This window comes from Pseudopipra pipra, chromosome 1 (assembly GCF_036250125.1).
Source record: "Pseudopipra pipra isolate bDixPip1 chromosome 1, bDixPip1.hap1, whole genome shotgun sequence".
Lineage (NCBI taxonomy): Eukaryota > Metazoa > Chordata > Aves > Passeriformes > Pipridae > Pseudopipra > Pseudopipra pipra.
Window position 1 is genome coordinate 127054697 of NC_087549.1, and position 24379 is coordinate 127079075.

At 37.6% G+C, this 24379-nt stretch overlaps 1 protein-coding gene across 5 annotated transcripts in view; it reads left to right on the plus strand.

The window, feature by feature from the left end:
• The window catches only part of ETV1 (ETS variant transcription factor 1), a 65256-nt gene extending 41589 nt beyond the window's left edge, over positions 1–23667 (plus strand). For 4 of the 5 annotated variants that reach the window (XM_064676207.1, XM_064676217.1, XM_064676237.1 and 1 more), the window contains 5 exons: positions 8793–8859; positions 11200–11270; positions 14412–14581; positions 18605–18706; positions 21233–23667. In XM_064676207.1, the coding sequence (XP_064532277.1) occupies positions 8793–8859; positions 11200–11270; positions 14412–14581; positions 18605–18706; positions 21233–21454 (632 nt within the window). In that variant the 3' untranslated portion in view covers positions 21455–23667. The remainder of the gene's footprint in view (positions 1–8792; positions 8860–11199; positions 11271–14411; positions 14582–18604; positions 18707–21232) is intronic. The other variant, XM_064676228.1, reaches the window with a different exon arrangement.
• The last annotated feature ends 712 nt before the right edge of the window (positions 23668–24379 follow it).

Here is a 24379-nt window from a genome sequence, read left to right on the forward strand (position 1 = left end):
AATGTAGTGTGTGCAAATATACTAAAATATGACTTTAGCTATGTGTGTATGAATTAATACTAAGGTTTTAAAATGAAAAATTATTAAATTTACGTCTCATATTTTGTTTTACCAACTTAAAATAGTTATTTTGGTTGGGAAATTTTTGTGAGCATGTCTTTGGAAACTGAAATTTGTCATACAGTGGTGCTAGAGATAAGTAGAGGAGGAATTATGGCTTGCATATGCTTCTTACTGATAGCCAGGAATTTCTGTGTTGAAATCTAGATAGATTCAGTATTTCCCAAGCAGGTTAGAAGCATTAGCAGATCTGTTCTCACAGTTTCATTTCACAGTAGCCTCATGATTAATAAGCTTGAATGGACCTTAGAAAATTTGGATTCTCTCCCTGTCACAAAATTTTCATCCAAGGTACTAATCACATCACTTAAAGAACAAACTCTACAGATAAAATTATTAGCCTCCATGTCTAGCTTTCTGAAAAGTTCATCCCTGTAGTCTTTAAGCCTCTCAAGCAATAAATACCTTGTGTTGGCATGTGAGAATGGATGGGAAACTGCCCCTCTGTTGAGAGACAAGCGTAGGCAGAGAGACACATCAGATATATATACCTGTTTATTTTGGGTACCCAGTTAGACCTGGATAATTTTTTAAAGAACATTATGTACTACATGTGTTCAAAGCATAGCTGCTAGGGACTTTCTTTGTATTTCTGGGTGAAGAAGTATGGGAACATCAGATTAGGATCTCAGTGTAGACACAATAAAAATAAGAAGTGCATAATACCAAAAATCTGGCAGAAATAATGTGGCTACTTTGGAAAACTTCGTTGGGGGTTGAATGGGCTTTGTTGAGGCCTAAAATTGGCCATTCAGCTGTATTATCTTTTCCTTTCTTGAGAACTTCTGCTTCATTAAGTACACAACTTCCAGCCCCTGTAACAAATTAAGCAGGGCCTCCACCTGTAAAGCTGTTTACAGCATGGCTCTCCCTTCCCCAAACAGTTTTGACCTGTGCACTGAAGGCAACAGTGCCAAAGCAAAAGGCTGTATCATAATTCATTTGCAGCAAAGGAGTTGTATCAGGTTTGTGCAGGAAGTTTTTAATTGTGACACATTAACTTCCTAAGTTTGCTCCTATATGGAATGTTGTTAGCATTCTAATGGTCGGGAACAGAATAAAATGCACAAGTCCTTTCAAATACATGATGTGGTGTTTCTTGAAAGCAAATCAATGCATATTTATGTGGGAAAAGGTCCCTATAGCACATTCTTTTCTAGGCATCAGCTGAAATATTCTTAAATTTGGAAGTTTGCAGAATAGCATAAAGGAAAGCGTTGAATTGAAATTTCAATGGGAAAAAAGAATTATTTCTTTAGAGTATATATTTTTGCAGATTGCCTTTCTTTTTTCCATTTCTTTTTTAAACAACAGTTGGATATTCTATTGTACTTTTGAAGGCAAAGTTTAGACATTTGTTAATACGAAGAGAAAAAGGAAATCTTAACCGTCAGTCAGAGTTCAGTGCAGGTTTGCTTTTTCCAGGATATTGTCTAGTGCTTTGACCAATGCAGCATTTAAAGTGACACAACTCATGGTGCTTCTACTACTGTCTTTGATTATACTGGTTAATTTTTGTACAGTGCTCTGAAAACATAAAGAGCTGTGTGAGTGCTAAGTATTATTACTATAATTTTCCCCCTGGGAGTTTATTTCACAGACAAATACACTTCACAGTGAAGAAATATTTCTTGATCATGAGCCTAAATTTTCTCTTTGATCAGTTCCACTGCCTTGCTCGTAGCTACACCTCTTCGTAAACAATTTCTTGATATTAACTTACCACCTCTAAATCTCTGTAGATGGTTTGCATGGATGCTCTGTCAGTGTGGCTTGTTGAGATCTTGGATCTTGTTTATAAATCCTCCAGCTGCATAATCTTTTCCTCTAATTTTCTCTGGGTTTCCTTTCCTTTTCTTTTTGTTATTGTTGTTGTGTCAGGCTGCAAAAATTTGCAGTATTTTTGAACACAGTTTCATAAAATCTTCTGTGAAACAGAACTTACTCCATCCTTTTCCTGGATATGGTGCTTTAGTATACACATCACAAAACTGCATCTCCTTATGGCCTTAAAAAAATTATTTTACGCAGAGGTACAATTGTTCTGAATGAAAATCTGGATGGCAAGAGGGGAGAAGGGATGGGATTTTGCCCTTCAGTTTAAGAAGTCTCCCCTCCTCATTTGTAGATTTGCAGTTTTCCCTGTGGTTTAAAATATTTCATCCTTGTGTTTCAGGAGCTTGTCTTTGCTGTGCTGCTTCAGTGAATGAGTATGGATTTTGTTCGGTAGTTAAGCTGCACTGCACTTTGTACTTGCTCTAAAAATACGTAAACAAATCTGCTGTTGGATGGTATGATCGTAGACAATAAGTGCTTCTGAGGGGGGAACTTGGAAAACCTGGACTTCAGAACTTTGCTATGAAAGGCAGAATTTTAACTTTTTACTTGCTTCCAATCCAGCTGATTTTCTCTATTCACTAATTCTGTCCGAAATAAATCTGTAGTTAGAATAGAATTCATTTTGTAATGTTATCTTCATGGACAAAGGAAAACCTGAATACCAAGTTAATGAGAGTGTATAGGCAGGAGACTGTACATGTATTTTTGCTTTCAAAGCAGACAATATGATCTGAAAAATTGTCCTGCAGTCCCTGTTTTTCAAAGAAATGGATAAATATCCTGTAAATCTACAGTTACAGTAAGTGGCACTGGCTAATGATTTGATTTGAGGATTGAGAGCGCAGTCTGGATTTACTCTTTGTGCATTAACGCAGGTCAAATGGACACAGGCTGCATTTTAAATCAGTAATGGAAGGCTGAAGCCTGCCTTAAACCAATCACATCAGCCTTGCCCAAGACCGATTGATCCCGAGGGACTGAGCACTGTGAGCATAGCTTTTATATGAATGGACTCTGTGCAGCCTGAAGTTTCATTCATAAAATGGATGCTGAAAGGAAAAAAAAAAAAAAGCCAACCCACACACGCCAAACCCTGGAATGTCCATTTATGTGAAGCTGAAGGGTGTAGTGTTCCCTCAGCTGCTGCCTTTGCCAGTTGCCTTAAAGTAATGATTAATGCTGCTTGGCCCTGCCTGCCTGCAACCTGACACCATTTATGGCCTTGGTGTGTTTCTAATGTATAGTGAATGAGAAGGCTACATTCTCAAATCAGAAACATAAACAGGAACTGGTTGGTCTGAATTCCATTCAAATATGTCACTTCAGCCGTGCAGTGTTTGTCCAACTTCAATTTTACAGGCAGGGGATGGGGTGGGGGAGAAAAAGCAACACAGACATTTTTGCAGTAAGATTACCAACAAAAGGAGCAAGGGAGAAAGAAAATACTGCTGTCTTTTGTTGAATTCAAAAGAGAGTGATGTTTAAGATATATTTTACAGTTACTGGGGTTAATAAAAGCAAATACATGATTTTAAAGTATGCTCAAAAGATCAGCTCCATGTGGAATTTCAATTCAGAACTGAATGTATGAGCCTTTGTTTTCCTGTTCTGCTGTATAAAAAGTTACACATCGCCTAGACAGGCTGTTGACATCTGGTCTCACAAAATGCATTAGATGTTGTCATAGATCTAAAAACCAAAGTTGTGGAAAGGAAGCTGTTTGCTTAAGATTTTTTTCTCTATGTTTGTAATAATTCCACTTAGACATGAGCTGGTGGGGCCAAATCTAATTCTCTGATAGGTTTTTGTCAAGTGAGGTATAAGAAATTAAACTTAACAAATTTTAGTTAGCTATTTTCTCGAAGGAAGTGTTTGTGTATATCTAAGAATGCAGATTCTTGTAGATTTTTTTTTTCCCCCTGATTGCTGGTGCAAAGGCTGGTGACAGAGAAAATGATGAATAAAACCTTCCATCCTGAATGTTTTTAAATTGCATCATGATTTGGAAAAGATTCCTTAATTTTTAGATTGATTTTTTAGAGTAGATGTTGTCTGTTTTCACCCCTGTAACTTCAGTGCATCTACATTTCTCATGCTGAACCTGCTACTGAAAAAATAATAGTGCCTTTTGTATTACCAGGACTTTACCAATTCGTAGGGCTCGTTGTCATTACATAGCTTCTGAGGGGATAGTGCTTTTAAAGGTGGTTGAACTAAAACTTGATCCACCAGCATTTGAGTGGTGTAAGACACTTAAGCAATTCCTGTATAAGGACATTGTAATTAGTTCAAGTATTTCTATCTGAACGGCTCATTTTGGAGAGACTTATGAGTTTTAATCTAAATGTATTCTGCAGGTGTAAAAAATTCTAGGTTTCATGATCCAAAACAATCATTTGGTACTTCTCCCTGCAAAACATAGATCATGCATTTATCTTAGTGATACCTGGTGCTGCCTTAGCACTTGTTTCACTCTAGTTTGAAGAATTGCCTTTCTTGCCTAAAAAGGTCCTGTTTTCTGGTGATTTCAGTATTACTCTTCATCCTTGAGCTGGTCAGAGCTTCTCAGTGGGAAACAGCTGCTTTCCACCAGGCAGCTAAATGTGTTTCAGTGGTGGATGAAGCGCTCCTTTGTAAACAGTTTGTCAGTGCTCTTAAAAATCCATGAACAGAAAAGTTACTTGCAGTGTGATTGTGATGTTTTAAGTTTGATGCCAAAAATATGATGCGTTCTAGCTTGAACATTTTATTTTTAAAAGGCTACTTTTTTCTCTGCACTTGGTAAAAATCTGTCCCACTGCATCAAACAGCCGAGAAGTGCAAGTAAGCACTTTGTGAAGCTCTGTAAGGCACCAAAGGGATGACTGGTGTGTTCTCAGAGTGTGTAGCACAGGGTCAGGTTGATGCGTGTGAGTGACACCTGGGAGCCAGGTTCGTCCCAGCTGCCTGAGAGGCTTGTGTGTGCCCTTCTGTACCCAACAGCACAAAGGTAAAGAATCTGTATGTGGTGCATGTCTGTGGGAACACAAGGGACACATGTAAGTCTATCTGTATAGATATACAAACTCTGAATTGATAAAATGGGAGCCAAAACTCACATAATTACTTTTCAGACCAAAAGAAGAATTAAGGAGGACAGGGTGTAAGTTAAATTATGGGACTGCCATTGGAGTCACATGAGAGTTTTGGGAAACAGCTCCTTTGAGAAGTTATTTTTTGGAACCACTTTTAATATTATTTATTGGTAATAAAGTGTAAATAGAAAAAGTAGGCAGGAAAACAGTAAGAAGGTTCCAGTTTTAGTGTTATCACTTTAAGCATGCAGGGAAGTAGGCATGTTTGATGAACTTGAGTGACTTGTTAACAAGCTCCCTGAATAAGGCAGCTGCTCTCAGTATACTGTAGTGTTCACCTGAGCTGCCACACGACGAGTGACACCAGGCAGGTAGTTAACTTCTTACTCACCCTGTTTCAGATGGCACACGCCTTGTAAGCCTCCGTCTCCACATCTCTCCCTCTGCACATGCACGTACGTAATGCAGCACCTCTGTATCGCACTGTGCTTTGTCGTGTGCACATGGGTAGTGCCCTGTGCCTCCAGATCTTCAGGTAATGTTGAATAAAGTGAACTAAAAAGTAATTCAGAGTTGGAGTGTTACATAACAACCTGTCCTTCAGTTAGGAAGGCTGTGTAGGGTCAGAAACAGGAACAGCTGAAGAATAAATCATGGTTCACGTTTTAGTTCCTGCTTTGCTCTGCTTCATTCAGAAGACAGTCACTTCACCTTGTAGAAGACAGTCAGTCACTTCATCCCTTTGCCTGCAAAAACTCTGTGTTCCCTATGTCTAGCCTGATTAGGACACAGGCTGAAATTCTGGGATTTTTCTGTGCTAGGTGAGATTGTGGGTCTGAAGTCTGGTCCTTATCTCCTAAAAACAGTCAGAAAAGACAATTTAAGGATTCCTTACCTGCTTTGAGTTATACAGAACTGAGAAAACCTAGCCCTTCCTCTTTTTCTCTTCTCTCTTTTTTTTTCCTATTCTGTTATCATTCTGACATGATAATTAATACGAAACACTACCTTACTAAGGGACCACTCAAGTGTCTTACTTGATAATGAAACTTAGAACCTGTGACTGCTAAATTCAATAGCAGGTTTTTCTTGTCCTGACGAAGTCTGTTTGGGCTTTTTCTGCTTGGATGTACTTTGATGGAGGCACAGCAGAGCTTATTTTCAATATTTTCCTCTGTGAGAGTCCTAGATGAGAGGGCATTTCTGCAGTGTCTAGATTACATGTAATGTTAAAACAGCACGTAATAGGAAAAAATGGTTTCATGGTATATTCATTGTTTTAAGATGACTGCTACATTTCTGTTAATAAGAGGAGCAATGAAGACTGACCTCTAAGTACTCCAAATTAATAGTAACAGATAAGTAATTTTTTATGTTTCTATATTTTTAGTTAGTTTTGGGGCTTTTTTAAAAGGGATCCAACCTTACAATGGGAATTACTTCATTAACAGTCTAAAATGAGCTCGTTGTTTGTCCTAAATCCAGACATATTTTTCTTCAAACACTAAAAATTGATAACAGATCATAAATCAGTCACCTCAAACACTTGGATCTTGCCCTGGGAGTATTTTATGTCTGCTTCTGTCTTATTTGTTGTCTTGAAACAATGGTTTAAGGAGAAGAAAACATATAATTGCTCTGTAATTTCTGCACTAAAATGTTTTCTTTTGAAGTAGCTCCACTTAGCCTGTAAAAATACTTCTGGGTCTTAGTCAAGCATTTAGTACAATTTAAAACTGCAATACTAAATTTCATTGGTTGGACTTTTTATTAGATAAGGTAGAAATGAAAGCAGCAGGCAATTTAATTAGCAGTAATTTTTCTGGGCAAGTCATTACTTTGATGAACTTCAGAGCAATGTTTATGGCTCCTAATTAACCATGTTAGTCATTTGATTGAATAATCACTTTGGAAATGTTTCTACAATTTGATTAGAGTCTGACCCACTCTGATAGTCATAAATTAACTGATAGCACTTTAGGATAACAAGACTCTAGTTACTTTACGAGAAATAAACTCTTCCTTGCTGTATTTTTCGGTCTTCTGTGGGCTGTTTAAGCACAAGCTAACCAGAAGATTAAGTAATGTTGGTACAAACAATGCTTGCCTTAAAGAGACTCCAGATGTTAATTATACTTGACTTAGGAGCTTGGGGGATGAAACCCTGAATTGGCTAAAAAGACAACTTCTTGAATGCGTGCATAATTCTTTATTCTGTATACTCTGCTGTATCGCTCTGCAGGAGTGGAGTTCATGAGTCAAAAAGAGCTTTGCTGCCAATACTAGAGAATTTTTACCTAAAATAGAAAATAGCATCTGTTTCAGTTCTACAACTTCCTCTTTTTTACGTAGATTTTTCCATTCTCCTTAAAATGCAGTCTTCTTGGAAACATGAATGATTCCTTGCAGGTGAACCACTGCTTGTAGCCTTGACTTCTAGTCTGTAGAGCTATACTTGACTCGGGTGATCACTGAGTCACTGATTCCTGTGGTTGCTCAGAATAGCTGCCTGAGACACTGGAGATTGTCAAAGCCTGAGGAGGCAGGCACTGAGTGTTTCATCGAGAGAGGAGGTAATGAGGAGTTTGGCACAGATGTGCAAGAGAGACCGTGGGCTTTTAGAGGAAACTTTTTATTACTGCCCTGTGTTTCACTTGTTTTGTGAAGTCAGTGTAAAACCTCATTTTCTTATCCTGCCAAATCTTTGATACTCATCACTAGTCAGTGAACAGTGAAATTTGGAATCACAGTCTGAAAGGGTCTGTAGGCAGTGTTGGAAAAATAATGTCTGCTCTTTCGACCTCTGTTTGCATCTCTTTAACAGTTACAAGTTACTGGTAACAGATTGCATAGCTTAGGGTAGGAGTTTATCTCAAGATCAAATAGACTTTGTTAAGCAAAACTTTTGATATCCGAGAAGTGGGTTAAACCTGGTCTAGAAGGGCAGACTGTTTGCAAGTCCCTGTGCACAGGATGTGGCTACCTGGGGACAGTGCAAGACATGGGGAAGAAAAAGAGACATTTACAGAACACCATTTTCATTAGTTCTGTTTGGTTTTTCTCATTCTTCTTGCAGATTTGAGTAGAGGTGGAGAATAGCAAATAAATATCAGTTTTACTTAGAATATGCACAGTAATTTTTTGGGGCAAGGTGTCATTTTTGTTTGAGGATGTGCAAGTGGAGAGTGACACAGATACATCTAAATTCGTAGATAAAATGCTTAGCAATCACAGAAAATTTCATTAACCCTTTAAATCCTTCACCGGAGTCTAAAAAGCAATATCCTAATGTAAATTCACTTTGACATACCTTGAGTTAATGCAGAGTTTATAAGTCTCCAGTGTGATTGGCAGGCTTTTCAGTATAGTTGATTAAAAATGTTGAGTTGAATTAGTTACAAAGATAGATATACAAGCACAGGGTTTAAAATATTTGTGGTCTGTGGTGTGGATTTTTTGGTCTGCAAATGGTCTAAAATGAAATTGCCATGGGAGTCAGCTTTTTAGCAAAGTTTATTACAAAAGGGTTTGAGCTCAAGTGCCTATGTTAGATAGGGTCTAGGATCCTCATATCATGATCTTCTCTTTCACCATGCCTTGTGTGTACTCTTCTGAAATTCTGACTGTTGACAGGTTCCTTCTCGCTGTAACTTGCATCCTTTTTTGTTGCTATTCTGCCTGCAGCCTGTCTCATTGATAACCTGCACACTTTTAATTCCAGACAGTCTTTTGACTTGCATTGTCGTGTTCTCCTTTCAGAAGTGCCTAGCTGCCACTCCATTTACATGAGGCAAGAAGGCTTCCTGGCTCACCCAAACAGAACAGAAGTTAAGTTTTCTATTATGTATCACTTTTGTATGAGAGAAATGTAAAAAATTAAAAAGCCTGGGGATTTGGGGTTCACTGGTTTAATTCTGCTTCTGGGAAGACTCACATCATCTTTTGTTCCCTTTCCAGTCTTGAGTTTCTGATGCACTGATTTTTTAGTAGCTTCTTTTAGTGCCATGGGTTGATCAGTATAGAAGCAATTATATTATAAACTTACACTGCTTTTAAAGGCCTCTAGCAGTTGAAAGGAAGAGATGCTTAAAAACTTCCGTTTGAGCCATTCTGCTCAAGTGATATTTTCCAGGCTATTGGTGTGACAGGCTCAGTTTAACTGTCTTAAGTAATCCATTTTATACTTTAAATTCAGTGAAAGTTTTTTGCTTTTTCTTTTGCTATTATTTTTGCAATATTTTGTTGCATTTTAGGCTCAAAATTGAGATTAGTACCAAACCTCCCAGTGATTTCAGTAGTGCAGAGCTTAGGTAATTGTCAAAATTAATGATTCTGAGTACAAGCACTTTATATGTATTAAAAATAAGAAGGCCAACAGAATTAAGACCACTGAAAGAGAAGTTATACCCTCCACTCCCCTGTTTTTGTGCATCTGTCTTGTCAATATATTATTTTTTGCTTGTTTGTTTAGGGTTGATTTGTTTTTCTTCCAAGAGTCAAATTTCACAAAGTTGAGGAATTTTGTTTTGAGACTGATGAGAATCCAGATAGATGTGTGACTCAGAGCCTTCTAGTAAGACTTCATTCACTAGTGAAAAGACATAACTGGAAAGATAACACATCTGGCTAAAAGCCCAGCTGCTTCTGGGGTGGAATAAAGGCAGAAAAAAAAAGAAATAGAAGGTACTGTCAAATGAGAAAGGTGAAACAGGAGCTGGAAATTTCTAACAGTCTTGGTATTTGAAATTATATGAAGTATAGAAGCTTGATAAGGGAGTTGAAAGACATCAGGGAAAAATCCACACACTGCAGGGCTAATGCCAACAGGCTTTGAGCTTTAATCATTGCACAGATAGGGGAAAACCAATCTTAGCCATGTTATGCACTCATAGGAGGTCGACGGTGGCAAAATTGTTATGAATGACATAGAAAATCAGTGATGTTTGCTAAATATTTGTTTTCTGTATTTGAAAATCAGTCAACATGATTTTATGGAATAAAGGTCATGTCAAATCTGATTCTATTCTTTGCTGAGATTAAAAGTTTGATTGATAAAGATGCTTGTATCATATAGTTAGACTTTCTATGGCATTTAGTTTACCTCTGCATTACATTCTGATTAAGAAGTTAGCACAAAGCAATATCAATAAAGTACACATTAAATACATTAAGACCTGGCCAACTGACAGATCTAGAAGTGGCTGTCACTGAGCAATCATCTCTGAATGGATTGTTTCTGTTATAGTTCTATAAGAGTTGATATCAGAAGTGTTGCTATTCAACATTTTCAGTAAAGATACGGAACAAAGTTAATAGATAACTTTATGGCACAAAGATAGAGTGGTAAATAACAGGCAGGACAGGGCAGTCACACAAAGCATTTTGAATTGTTTGGTAATCTGGGCACATTAAACCAAATGGTTTTTTAATATGCAATTTTAGGCCTCTGGAACCGGGAAGCAGTATATTAGAAAAAATGATTTTGAGATGGGCCTCCCCCTCCTCAGGTTCACAGTGGGAGACCAGCCCAACTAAACACTGCAACATTATGAGGAAAAAACCTTCTGTAGTACTTACACAGTCGAAAGAAGGGTCAGAGAGTGGCAGGAGAGGAGGAGATGTTTTGTCTCACTAAGTAGCACTGGTGAGAGAGCACCAGTACTGGTATGCAGCACAGTTCTGATAAAGGGAAACATTAACATAATAGGGAATAGTAGTGTACAAAAGAATGTGCTAGAAAGACTGCTGGGTTACAGAGAGTATCTTCTAATGAAAAAAAAAATTTTACAAAATTATCCTAATTGGAAGAAACATCAAGGGCAGTGTGTGGTGGTGACTTCTGTGAATGCGAGGAGGAAATGCCAAGTAATACTACTTTAGTCTTGCAGGGAGAAGACCCGCAGGAACTAATGGTTAAAAGTCAAACAAAAAATGAGACAAACATTTTAGAACAAATCATAGAAAAAAATGGGTGGTTATTAATTTTTGCAGGTAGAGATTAACAGTCTTTTGGGAAAACACACATTAATTAAACACCCCTGTACTGAGGCCAAAATATTGTGATTGGACAGTGTGTAAAGGATGTGGGATATTAATCTGATTCCTGGCATGATCTCTTCTTTCTTCATGCATCTTTTATATAAACACCTCTCTCTTTTTAACTTACAGGCTGTATGTATGAAAAGGGACCTAGGCAGTTTTATGATGACACTTGCGTTGTTCCAGAGAAGTTTGACGGTATGTATGACACATCTCTCTTTTCTTGTGTAGGGAGATGAAAACGAAAGAGATGAGGGACTTTTCTCTGTTGCTGATCAAAAAAGCCCAGTAACATTCCAATTTAGGATTCCTTAACACACCGTTTGCGGTGTGCCCAACCAAAGCTGACCTTTGTCTCTTGAAACCAAAGTCTCCTCTTCAATAGGATGTCATTTGACTTTTACCAGCAAAAGATGCTGTATCCAGAGTTGTGGCAGAGGAGCTCAGTTCCTGTACTGTTAAAAAAGTAATAGGAGGATTTCCATTTCACTGATGATCACATAGCACTTGTTGTTTGAGATTTAATGAAAGCTGTTCTTATAATTTACAAAACAGCAGAGAAAGCAGCAAGTTTGGTTTAATTGAGGATTAAGCCTCTTGTCTAGCTATCACTGAAGGGATGAATAGTGGGGAGTGAGTGTATAGGGCATTTTTGGGTTTATGTCAATGTATTTCCACTAGGTTAAATGCACTAGTGGTTTATTTTTCAGTGGGATTGATAACAAATCAATGCTCTTTTCACAACACTACTGATTACAACAGATTTTTTTTTTTTAAGAGTAATTCTGACATCAATTAAAATGTATTGGTCCAAATTATCTTCAGTTACTCTGACGTAAAATCAGTTTCCTGAAGTAATTCAGTTGATTTCAGATTTATTTCATTATAAGCAAAGTAGATGGACACTGTATTCCTTGCCAGTGAACGCTGTTAGTCTGCAGCTTTGGGAAGTAATTTGGAGACGAGCTATTTAAATTTGCTAGAGTGGCTTTTTGTTAGTGTATGTATGTTACTGTAGTGTTGTTAGTATAGCTTTTGTGTTAGTGTACTTATTTCTTTTAATGGTGCTTTATTTATTTTAGCAGGAAACATCAGATACTTCCTGATAAACTTGTGAACAACTCTCTGACCATAGCTAAAAGTAGAGCTGGAGAATTGGCATTTTTCTCCTGCTTTATTTTGTTTGTTTTCCCCTGAGAATCACTTATGGATTACAAAATTATTGCATGTCTAGCAGCATTTGTTGTGTATGCTGAAGACTTGGAGACTCTGAAATGAAAGTAACCCAAATAATTGCACATTCTTCAAACAGTATCAGATGTATTTTGGCGTTAGTAAGAAATAGATAATTTTAAACAATATCAAACCTAACAGAAAATTGCTTAAGCCAGTATTGCATTGTCACTGCATCAACACATTCACTGAAAGGATGATTTATTAGAAGTCTGCTTTATACCCTGGCTTTGTAATATGAGCTTGGTTTTGGTTTGGGTTTTTTTGGGGGGGGGGGTTGGGGTTTTGTGGGTTTTGTGTGTTTTTATTTTTTTGTGGGGGATTTTTTGTTTGTTTGTTTGTTTGTTTGTTTTTTCTTTTTTTTTAAATCACATCGAGTCAGGGGCTTTTTTTTGCCCCCAGAAATGATTGTGGGTCTGATGTGTTTTGAGTACCAGTGGCAAATTCATATTTACATTTATGAAAATGGGGATCAGACCCTGTACTACAAGAAGTTAAAACTCATCAGGAGTAGCATTTATCCTTGTCTTCCTTGAAAAATCCTTTTGGTTTGTTTGGGTTTTGTACAGGGAGGGGAATGAAAATGAAAAAGAAATACAAGTAAAGTAAAAGAAATAAATGTTGGGAAATATTTGTGTGCTTGCAAAGCAAGCACTCTGCTGCTAGCTTCTGTGACTATTCAGTGAGAGAACACCTTGTTCTCTCTAGAAGATTGATGTCATGATGCAAATACGTGTGTTTATACTTATAGTGTGATGACTTTTGAGGAAAAAAATAGCAGATGTGTCATCATATTCTGGCCAGTACAGCAAAAGTTGGATGAGCTCAGGACTAGTCTTGATGTTTCAGAAGTAGATTCTCAGCTGCTTTGTTTGAAATCAAAGATCGGCACAGGCAAAGAATCTGATCCTCTGTAATACTGCACTTGCTATTTGTGCATTGCTCAGCTATCATTAAAAGAAAAAAACCTGTCCTTGAAAAAGAAGGCCTTTCAGGACTGGAACCTGAACCTCACATAAACCAAAAAGCCTTGTGTTGATTTATTTGTTTTCCACAGCTATTGACGCAGTTTTCTTTCCTTGTCACAGAAGGAAGTGCTCCATTTTTAATATTATTATTCTATCTTTCATTCCATGGAGCCATTCTGTAATGGCCATCAGAGCATCCTAATGTTGTGGTTGAATGTAAATTCCTGGCTTTCCATATTAAATGGGTCACGCTGTTTATTGGAGAGTATCACCGTTCTTGTAGTTGAAATGAGGAGTTTTACCAGTATATCAAGGGTTGCAGTCATTGTGTGGAGCAAAAAATAGTCTGCTTCAATATCAAACCTTTCAGCTGTTGTTGTTTGCATGAGTGGTTTAGTATGAATATGATTTAAAAACAACAAAGACAGTAGGGATGGTTTTTTCATTGGCAGTTTGTGGAACAGCTAGTAGAATGTTATTATTGCTTTTTTAAAAGGTTCCTTTAGACTTAAAATTTTAGAAAAATTAACTTACTGCTTTTTAGGGGAATACTAATTTAATATGTAGGAAAAGTCATATGTGCTTATATGCAAGTTCAGTATGCCACAGAGGAACTCACAAATCTGTGGGATTTACATGCCTGTATATAAAACACATGCTGTATAAGTCCAAGTAAAATACTTGGTCACATTTTCCTTAGAAGCATTTGCATGCAAAAGAAGTTTCACTCAGTAGGGTTTTGCAGCTTTATGAAGCATACCTTACATTATCAAAACTGGGGTCTGTGCAAAGTATAGTACACAAACACAGTTCTTCACATATCAGAGTTGCTCCGAAAGTAGTCTATGCTCTTTCAGGCAGAGGATATTACAAAGTGATTTGCAAGCGAGATTTGCATGTATCAAAAGTACATGGGAAGAGGCTTAGTGAGACTTCCATAAATCATGAATGAATTTATGTGCTTTTGAGTATATTCATATGTTATTGTAAGTCACCAGCAAACAGGGGAATGTTACTGGCTGTTTCTTCCCTCTGTTTTATTAACCCTAATGACAGCTTTGCCAGTTTATCTGACAAAGTGAGTGATTGTGGTGATGCTTTTTGTGCAGTGCTTACCTGATATTGTTGTTCTGTGCAGGTGATGTCAAGCAGGAGCCAGGCATGTACCGTGAAGGACCCACGTACCAACGGCGAGGCTCACTTCAGCTGTGGCAGTTCTTGGTAGCTCTTCTTGATGACCCATCAAACTCTCACTTCATAGCATGGACTGGTCGAGGCATGGAATTCAAGCTGATTGAGCCAGAGGAGGTGGGTTAGGCATACAGCATGCCCTCACATCCACTGCCCCATCCTGCAAATTGAATTGTGCTCCTTTGGGCTTGGGCCTTATTTTGCTCAGTATCTTGCTTCAGTAACACTTTACAAGGGTGACAGGTGTGGTTAAGCACAGACTTGACTCCTAGTCCCACAAAATAATAAAAGTATTGCAAGTACTAGAGTTACCAAATACTTCACATTAATTGTGGGGCCCAGATTTTTCAGAGCCACTTTATGGATAGAGCTGTGTTCCAGTATCCTTTGAAAGCTTTTCCCTTAAAAGTCTTTGAACACCAAATATTCTTCAATGTGAAGATGTGAGAACTTGGAGCTTTTAGGTTGTAGAGTGAAGTGCCCCAAGTCTGACAGATGGCAAAGGAGAAGGTTAAGATTTTTAGGCAGTAATATCCCATCAAAATTGCATAAATTTCCCTCTATTTAGGGTTTTCTTCAGAATCTTCCTGCTTATGTGTATCATTAGATTGTTTAGTGCATGCTTAGATTGTAGGCTTGCAAACAGTCATGCACATGCATGGCATTCCTGAACCATGAAGGACTCATGGGATAGATAAAATTACTTGTGCTCATGGACATTTGCTGAAGCATGACTTAGTTCACTTGTGTGATAAAAAGGAATAAATTGAATGTTTTATTACATAAAAAGTTTTGGACTAGGTAACATTACATAACCTATCCTGTATTCTCAACAGTCATGAAAACTTGGAAGATCAGGTGTATGTGAATTTTACTGTAAAATTGATGTGGAGGATTTAATTAGGGTTGTCAAAAAGCAATATCACTCTGCTTTACTTTTTTGCCCCTTGAATAGGGTTTGGTAGTAGAGGAGACCACAGCAAATTTTCTGACAGAATGCTCTCTGAGTGAGAGCTGAGTAGGAATGTTTGGGGGTGTATGGCTGGTTCTGCGTTCCACCAGCTATTTCTGCTGTTTGCCACCCATCTGCTGGTATAAGCAATCTGAAAGCTTTCTTGCATTTTAGTTACATTGTCTGCTAACAGCTCTATGGGGATGATAGAGTAGTTGGGGATTCATGTCCCCTGATAGGATTGATGTCCCTTTCCTTCCTGACATGGTCTGGCTGAAGAGCAGGTTGCTGCAATGACCCCTGTTTGTCTGAGCATTCCCTTCACTAGTGATAGGGCAGATCCTGGCGTTGTGCATCTGAGGATTTGACCTCAGAACAGCCTGAGTTGATTTGATATTGAAACTTGCAAGTCTGCAGCCTTAGCAGGCTACATGGATTGCCCAGTTGTGTGACCTGTCCCAGAACAGAGCGAAATCTTTGGAAAGGCTTTGGTTTTGGTAAATAACATATCCAATTTTCCCCCATTCTCAGTCTCTGTATTTTTTACCCTCTTAGTTTTGTCTATGTCCAAATTTTTTCAAGATTTAAGAGTTTTATTGAAAAATGGTTTCCAGCAGATGGTGCAAAAACTTTATAGATTTTATTAGCTAAGGAAAGGAAAGTAGCAAAACAAAGTCCTAAGGTTTCCTTATTGTGTAATTCCCTTAGGAACTGGATATTCTAATTTAAGTTAAACAGATCATCTGCTTGTCTGGCTATGGAGAAGTTGCTTTGGTTTTGAGCAGCACTGCATCTGAGATCTGGAGGAGGCAGGATACTTAAAAGTTGCCTGACTCCTGTGTAGTCTTAGGGGTTACAAAGGAGCCTAAATTGTTTTCATCTGAATGTCATGAATCTCTCAATTAAAATAAGAATAGCCTATAGGAAGTTGCACAGTTCTGTTGGTTGCCAAGTGTAAATTGAAGGGAAATCAAAGAGCTTGTTGGTTCTGCTGTGGCAGGTTAGGATGTAAATGACATGACCTTTCCATCTCATTCCTTGCTGGAGGTTTGTTCACTTGTAGAAAGGGTGACAACAAAAATGAATATGTATCAGCTCCTGGAGTGCCATAGTTCATTCAGAAAGTAAGTGTGTGTGAACTATGGAGGCTGAGAATTGGGTGTAGGTCCACTTATGCTGCCTTGTCACTGGGACAGCAACCTTCAGCAGGAAAGTGGGGTAGAAGGGTAGAAGTCTGAATCCCTTCCACAGACCAAGACTATGTAAATGCTGTGCAGTTCTGAGACAGGAAGAGTTGCTTACCAAGACTCCTTCTGGACCCACTTACGTGTTTAGGAGTGTCAAAATACCACACAAAAAATGGAACATATTCATAACCATTACTTTGTTGTAGTTATCTTTGCTGTGTATTTATTTATTTTGCAAACTTGTTATGTTGGGGACATTCAGGACTCTGATTAATGCAGAAAAAAACTTGGAAGGAATAGACAAAGAATGATGCAGGCATGTGTTGCGAAGATGAATAGGTGAATCAAGGTTACGCATCTAGGTCAGATCTGCAGCTGGAATAAATTGACCTGATTGGAGGTGTGTTTCAATACAGCTAAAACATAGCTGAAATTAGCAGAGCCATGATAATTTACATAAGCCTGAAAAGCTGCACCACTGAAAGGAAATAGTACTTTTGAAAGAAATTTTAGAGATTATATGGAGATCGAAATCATGGAATTTGCTATTGTTTAGTCCCCTTCAGACTGAAATGTTGTTTCAGGGAGTCCTTGTATCTTCTCTTCAGGACTCCTCTTTTGCAGCAGCCAGTGGCAAGTTCCTCCAGTTGGGAGGTCTGAAGACACAGTATTTTTAACACTGCTGATGCTTTTGAGAAAGCATGCAGGATCACTCTTGAGGAGAAAAGACAACGCAGAAAGAATTGTGTCTTGCAGAGTATACCACCTAAGGAGTCTTTCTGCTGTGCCTTTTGCAACTGAATGTGTCTATCTCTTATTGGCCTTTTTAGCCACCAGTGTGCTTGTAACAAATGTGGTTAGAGTCCTCCCCAAATTCTCCTTCGCAAAGCCTAGCTGTGATGATGAGTCCCCTTCAATACTCAGTGGTGTCTGTTGCCTATGGCTTGCATCAAAAAGTTCTGGACACCTATGGGAAAGTTTTGTAGAGCAGTCTGCAGAGAAACTGCTTGGCTGCTCTGTCCTCTTTCCTGAGCTGTATGCATATGCACCTCTCAGACATTTTTATAAAATGTGCTTTAGGGAGTTCATCAACTCTGACTGTTTTTTCCCTCTGGTGACGTGATAGTCATTTTTACAGACAGTAATTGAAATGTCATCAACAGCTGATTATAATTTCAGGTGGGGAATAAGAAGTTAAGCTCTTTAAACAAAGGATGTCTTTGTCCAGAACTATCTGTAGATAAAACAGGAAGCGTAAAGGCAAGTAGGAATCATAAGTCAGAGCAAAAGGCATATAATTCTCTATGGAATGGTTTCCTAAGTTACTTGCAATTCACTTTTTATTGTTATTTTTAAGGGAAATTATACAACTGCAACTATGAAATTTCTGTTCCATTCTTCATACCACCATATAGTTCTTCCAAATGATTACTCTGCCTCCTCAGATAATTCATTTTATTTGCTGAAGTAATGTTTAAGACTGGGAGTTGGCTTTTGACTTGTATCTCCTAATAATCTCAACATTGCTGTCATTCCAAGTACAATCTGTATTAGTTCATGAACTAAGTGTTCATGTGCATGAATGTGTGTTTAATATAACTTAGTTTTCTGACAGCAAGGAAAAGACAGGAATAGTACAATTATCCTTAGTATCAAACTAAAGATAAGTTTTCATCTTTTGTGAAAATTTTCTGGTGAAACTTGCTAAATATTTTTTGTCTGTCTTTGGCTTTATTTTTTCATTGGTTTTCTTTATTAAAAAGCAAAGAAAAAACCCTCCACCACATTTGCAAATAAGTAAGCCAATTTCAGGTTTAATGATGATGTGTCTCCAATTGAAAATCATAGTACTACATGGGAAATTCAGGTCATGGCAACCTTTTCTCTTATTTGTTGCACCTGCAGGGTTCTCCCTCCTGCATCCCCAAATAAAGTATCTGATGATAAGATCTGCTTGTTAAATGCATTTAACAAATCAATGCTAATCCATTTTTGTGGCAGGTGGCACGTCGCTGGGGGATTCAGAAAAATAGGCCAGCTATGAACTATGATAAACTCAGCCGATCGCTTCGCTATTATTATGAAAAGGGAATCATGCAAAAGGTGAGTAGCTAATTTTGTATTAAGTTTCACCGGAGTCTTGCATGTTAATCCATAACTTGTTGCATTATGTAGTTTTTTCATCTATTTAGACAAACACTAAGCTTTTTTTACCTACCAGGTCCAGCATATGCATTAAGATATTTTTTTTTTCCTATGTAAAAAGTGTCTGTGGTTTTAGTTCTCACAATGCATGTCATGATTTTAGGGAAAGAGGTGACATTCAAAAATATCCAAAAGAGCTTCCTGGCAGCTGGGAAAGGCAAATATTAGAGTACAGTATGATTAATTATTTGTGGATCTAAATTAGCTACCCAGTGCTTGGGTACTTCAGTAAGTGTAAGATAGGGGAGAAAACTTACACCTATTAACATACAAAATACTTTAATATTTTTACCAGTAGTGTTGTAATAATACTGGTTTTAATTGAAATTTAATATTTTAATAGACCGAATTAGGAAAAATATTTAACAACAATTTTTATATTACAGTCTGCTCTTGCTGACAGTATTCAATCCATTCTTCTACTGTGGCTTGCTGATTTACATGTATATTTTTAAATCTTGCTATGAAGTACTATGTAGATTGACTTAGAAATCAATAGGAGAGACCTGTCTGCTTTATCTACAAAATTGGCAGGTGTGATCAAAGATCATAATGAACACCTTGTGCTGTAGTATTTATTCCATCTCTTTTCACATTAGTTTTGTGACCTGTGACGATTAACATGTTTAAACCTGCCATTTGCCAATTCCATGAACAGAAACAATGCTGTCAGCTCAAGTTACTCTGGGCAGCTTTTCCAGTAGGTTTTGTGAAGTCTGACAAGTTCTCTTGCTTAGATTGTGGGATTGTTGTAGTGCACTCCTTTTTCACTATCCAGGAGTCAACTTGGACAACAATCTGGGCTAGTATTGTCTTATGGTTCTTCAGTAGCACAGCACCCTATTCATTTTTGTGTGTCATGTAACTATACATTGAATCTTTGCAAAGTGGACTGGAAACCGGGTCCGGTCAAAGAGAAGCAGAAATGCTTGAGCTTGCTGGCTGGTGCTTCAGTCAGAGGAGTTCCTTGTTGCAGGTTACAGCTCAGCTGCATAGGCAAGTGTGCTGCCAGCACAGTTCAAAGGCAACAGAGAGGCAAGAAAAAGTAGGAGAGGGAAGCAAGCTGAAAAGGTGGGGTTCGAAATACCAGAAGGCTGATAATGCTGCCCCAACCCGCACATCCATTTAATATGGAAAGTTTACAAATACTTCTGATAGGTAGCTTGCTACCTCTTAAGCTACTACTTTATTAGCTAGAAGAACATATTTAACACACAAATTGAAAGCTAGCTTGTGTGCTTATTTTTCTGACATGGCAGTGTTTGAGGCTTGTCCTGGGATCGATCTATCTCACCAGTTTGTGTATGTTAAAAACTAATGGGGATTGCAGATTCATAGCAGGTTTCTTTACTGCAAATTTTGTATACATGCTTTCCCTCCTGTGTTTTAAATTAAGCAATGATAGCAGGTTATGCAAAAGCCTAATTTCTGAATGCAGCCTAAGTTGATGTAAAAAATTCTACTGCAGATATAGCCTCCATCAAATTCTATTTGTAGAATAAATAAGCTGAAAATTTAAGGAGGTACTTCAAACTATTTTGCACACATAAGAATAGAGTTGTTAAGTTTGTGACACTTTTTCCATCTTCATTCACTCACTTCAGTGCCATGGTAGCTGAGGTTGCAAGAAGAAGGCAATATGATCTTTATTTTTAAATAATTTTAATAATTGTGAGCATACAATATGGTTCATATTTTTAAGCACAATTTTTAAAATGAGGTGCTTTAGAAGACACTGTATTGACTTCTGTTTGTTGTTTGGGTTTTTTAATAAGACAACAAATCGGTGTTGTTTTTATTATTCTTTAGCTTTTAGGAAATTGAAACACAGACATTTGATTAAGGGAAAACTTTAGGATCTTTGGACAAATTGCCCCTCCATAAGCAAATCTAAATGTCCCAGCTTTGCATGAGCAATTGCTAAGTACATATTAGCCTACGTATTTGCTTACGCTGTGCCTGTGCAATCAGCATCCACCATAACTAGAGTGCTTTTGTACGTAAATATGAATCAATCTGTGTAAAGTGAAATCCAGATCTCTGTCATGCAATGTGATTCTTTTTTCCACTTCGCACACAGAGTGTGTAATTTTATTTTGCCACTGTAGTGACAATTTGTTTACATTTTCCAATAAGAACAGTTCCATTTGTGGTTAAGTATAGGAAATGATTGCAAACAAATGTTTAGTGTAGAATGCCTAGTCCATCTTCCAACAGGATGTCACATGTGGCAAAATCAAGATCATTCCGCACAGTCTGCTTTGGCGGGTCCCTCTTGTCTTTGCCAGGTCTTACCTAATGAGTTCTGCTGTCACATTATTAATTGTGTAACAAAGGTGAGTTCTTCACAAGACTGTTGAACTTGGAGTTGCAAAACACGAGGCCTTACACTGCACCTTTTTTCCCCCCTTCTGTTGTCTTAAGGTGGCTGGAGAAAGATACGTCTACAAGTTTGTTTGTGACCCTGAAGCGCTTTTCTCCATGGCTTTTCCGGACAACCAGCGCCCCTTACTGAAGACTGACATGGAGCGCCACATCAATGAGGAGGACACTGTGCCTCTGTCCCACTTTGATGAGAGCATGGTCTACATGCAGGATGGTGGCTGCTGCAACACCCACCCCTACAACGAAGGCTATGTCTATTAACAGCAGTGACAGTGAAGGGGATGTTTTCCCCCTCCCATAAGCTTCTCCTCTTTCACAAGACCCAGAGGAAAGCTGAATCGACTTCAGTTTGTTTTTTAAATAGTACACTAAAAGGGGCTTTTCCTGTTGCATTACTCCTATGGTCTGCCATGGACAGCGCACTTTATTTGAAAGGGGTGGGTTGGAACCTAAACGTTATTCTGTGTAAAAGGAGGAAAAGGGTGGGTTTGCTTTTTACTTAAGTTTGGGAAGGGAACATACAGGTTTTAAGTACAAAAAAGCTATATCATGTCTGTTTTGTTTCATATCAGCATAAGATATTGTACATTTTCTCTGGGTATCCATAGTACAGTTAATTCTCATTGTGCAAAATAACCACTTTATGATGATATCAGCACAGCATGCCTAGGGCATTTGTTTCTTGCCATTCTTAATTGTCTTTCTGCAGTAATAAAAGAGAAACAAAGCATATACTACAGCATTTAATTTCGAAGCTTCCAGTGGCAGATCTTGTACCTTGCCTCTGAGAATAATCAGATATCTGGAAAGTTTTTCCTATTTTTTTTCTCTTTTTTTTTTGGGGAGGGAGGGGGGGTACGACCTCAAAATAAAATCCTAGTTAGTGACAGAGGGGCTATAAGTACAGTTACCAAGCAGCAAAATCCCTTACTTCAGACTGCAAGCTGCATGCTGTATCTGGTGCCACATTGCTATACATATATGGCCCATTCTATGGCTCAGATTTTTCAAGATCCATTTCAGGGTAGTAATTACATGTAGTAGGCTTTCTGATGATCATGTCAGCATTAAATACAGGTTCGTGATCAGGAGGGAGAAAACATTTTGTATCCTTCCATTTCCTTTGGTACATAAATAAGTTATTTAATCAATAGGAATTAACTGTACTAAGTCACATATCTAATTATGCTGTTTAGACACAGCAGGCACTCCTTGAGAAAAATATCCAATACACTAAATAGGTACTTTAGTAAATTTTTAGACACGGTACCCATTAATATGCATTTAAACCTTTTACTGCTGTGTTATGTTGATAACATATATAAATACTAGATAATGCTAATGCTTCTGCTGCTGTCTTTTTCTGTAATATTCTCTTTGATGCTGAATTTACTATGACCATTTATAAGCAATGCTGTAACTACAGGTAGCATTTCAGGACAAAATAGATGACTTGAACCATTTATTGCTTAGAAAATAGCTTACGCCATAGCTGTGCTATAAGCAGCTTTTATGCGCATCCACAAATGACTAGTAAGCTTCAGCTTGCTAAGGAAAGCTCTGCAGAACCTTTTGTAATTTTTGGTGGAACGGAGACGAACTGTCAAAGAATACCATGAAGTTGCTGTATGACGTTGTAGTGCTGGCACTGGTGTTACCAATCAGCTTGTTTGGACACTAAATGTAAATGTGATCAGATATGCTCGGAAGACAATTTAAATTTTGAGGGGTTTTTTTGTTGTTTTGTTATTTTTTTCAAATTGTTTTATTTTTTTTAGAGGGGTAATCTTGAACACAAGCCACACCTGCTATTCTGTATGTAAAACAAACAAAAAAAAGACCCTGACAGAATCCCAAAAGTTTTAAATATTTATGAGCACCTTTTTTGAAATACAATAATTTGTAGTTTGAAGGAAGGGAGAAGGGGTAAGATCTGGATTTCTTTTTTTTGCCCAGTGAAATTTAAATAGGTGTTAACATGAAGTACCTCATTTTCCTATATTGTCAAGAAGTGAGAGAAAAATGAATACGTAACCATAAAAAAACAAGAATAATTTTCATCATAATGGATGGATTTCAAAGACAATCCTAGGTGGTGGGTTAATCTTCTATCCTTTGTCAGTTAAGACACTACCTAAGTTATGAATATTTTAATATGCAGTTAATCAAAAGTAAAGAAGCAGTGGTCACTAGAAACCACAGGTACATAAAAAACATTTGGGCAGATATTTAATTTACTCAGATCTGTAAGACAACATAGTTTATGAGAATGTATATATGCCTTAATATGTCACCTAATTCTGTCATCCGTAAGTCTCAATGGCACTTAAATACTTGGTGATCAACCCAGAAAAAGAAGTCTAAAATTGCAGAACTAGCAAAAAGCAAGGGGAAAAGGTTGGATAATATTGTTTAAAAAAATTGTGGTTTCCATTGAAATAAGGTTCAAATGAAACATGCTTTGATGAAAAGTCCTTGGATTGGTTTTGCTTCTTTAATGTCAGCATGGAGCGCCTCTTGCCTGTGGCAGGATGGGGGTATTTGGGAAAGGGGTTGGACAAAAAAAGGAAAAAAAAAAAAAGATTTAAAAAATGCATCAAATGTGTAATATTTAAGAAGAAATATATATATTTATCTGTATATGGTAGTGACTCACTGAACAAAACAAGCAGTCAGACCAACATTACATAATTTCTGAGCAGAAGATAAAAAAGTCATTCACTGAACTGATTAACCCTTTTTAAAATGTACCTAAGAGGTTTATTTAAAGTCTATTTTTATTCCACTTTTTTGTTTGTTTGGGGTTGGGTTTGGGGTTTTTTTTGTTTGTTTTGTTTGTTTGGGGTTTTCAGGTAGAATAATAAATCTGGCAGCTGATTTCTGCAAGATTGTTGTGTATTGGATTCCTAAACATTTGGACTGGAGAGGCCCCTGCAGTAAGGTTATTCTTTTGGAAGGGGAGAGGAGGGTCTCTTCCCAGTGCCTAGAATAGCTTTCTGCAAAGTGTAACTCAAAAAAACACATACAAAAAACCACTTTTTTTCAAGCTGTGCCACAAGTGGAAGGAAAATGAAGGTTTTACCTCTTTAGTAGGAGCTGTGAGTATCTGTTTGTGTATATTCTTGCTGGCCAGAGCAGCTGGGCAGCCTGGAGTAATGCTACTGTGAAGCAAAGTCGAGAGGCATC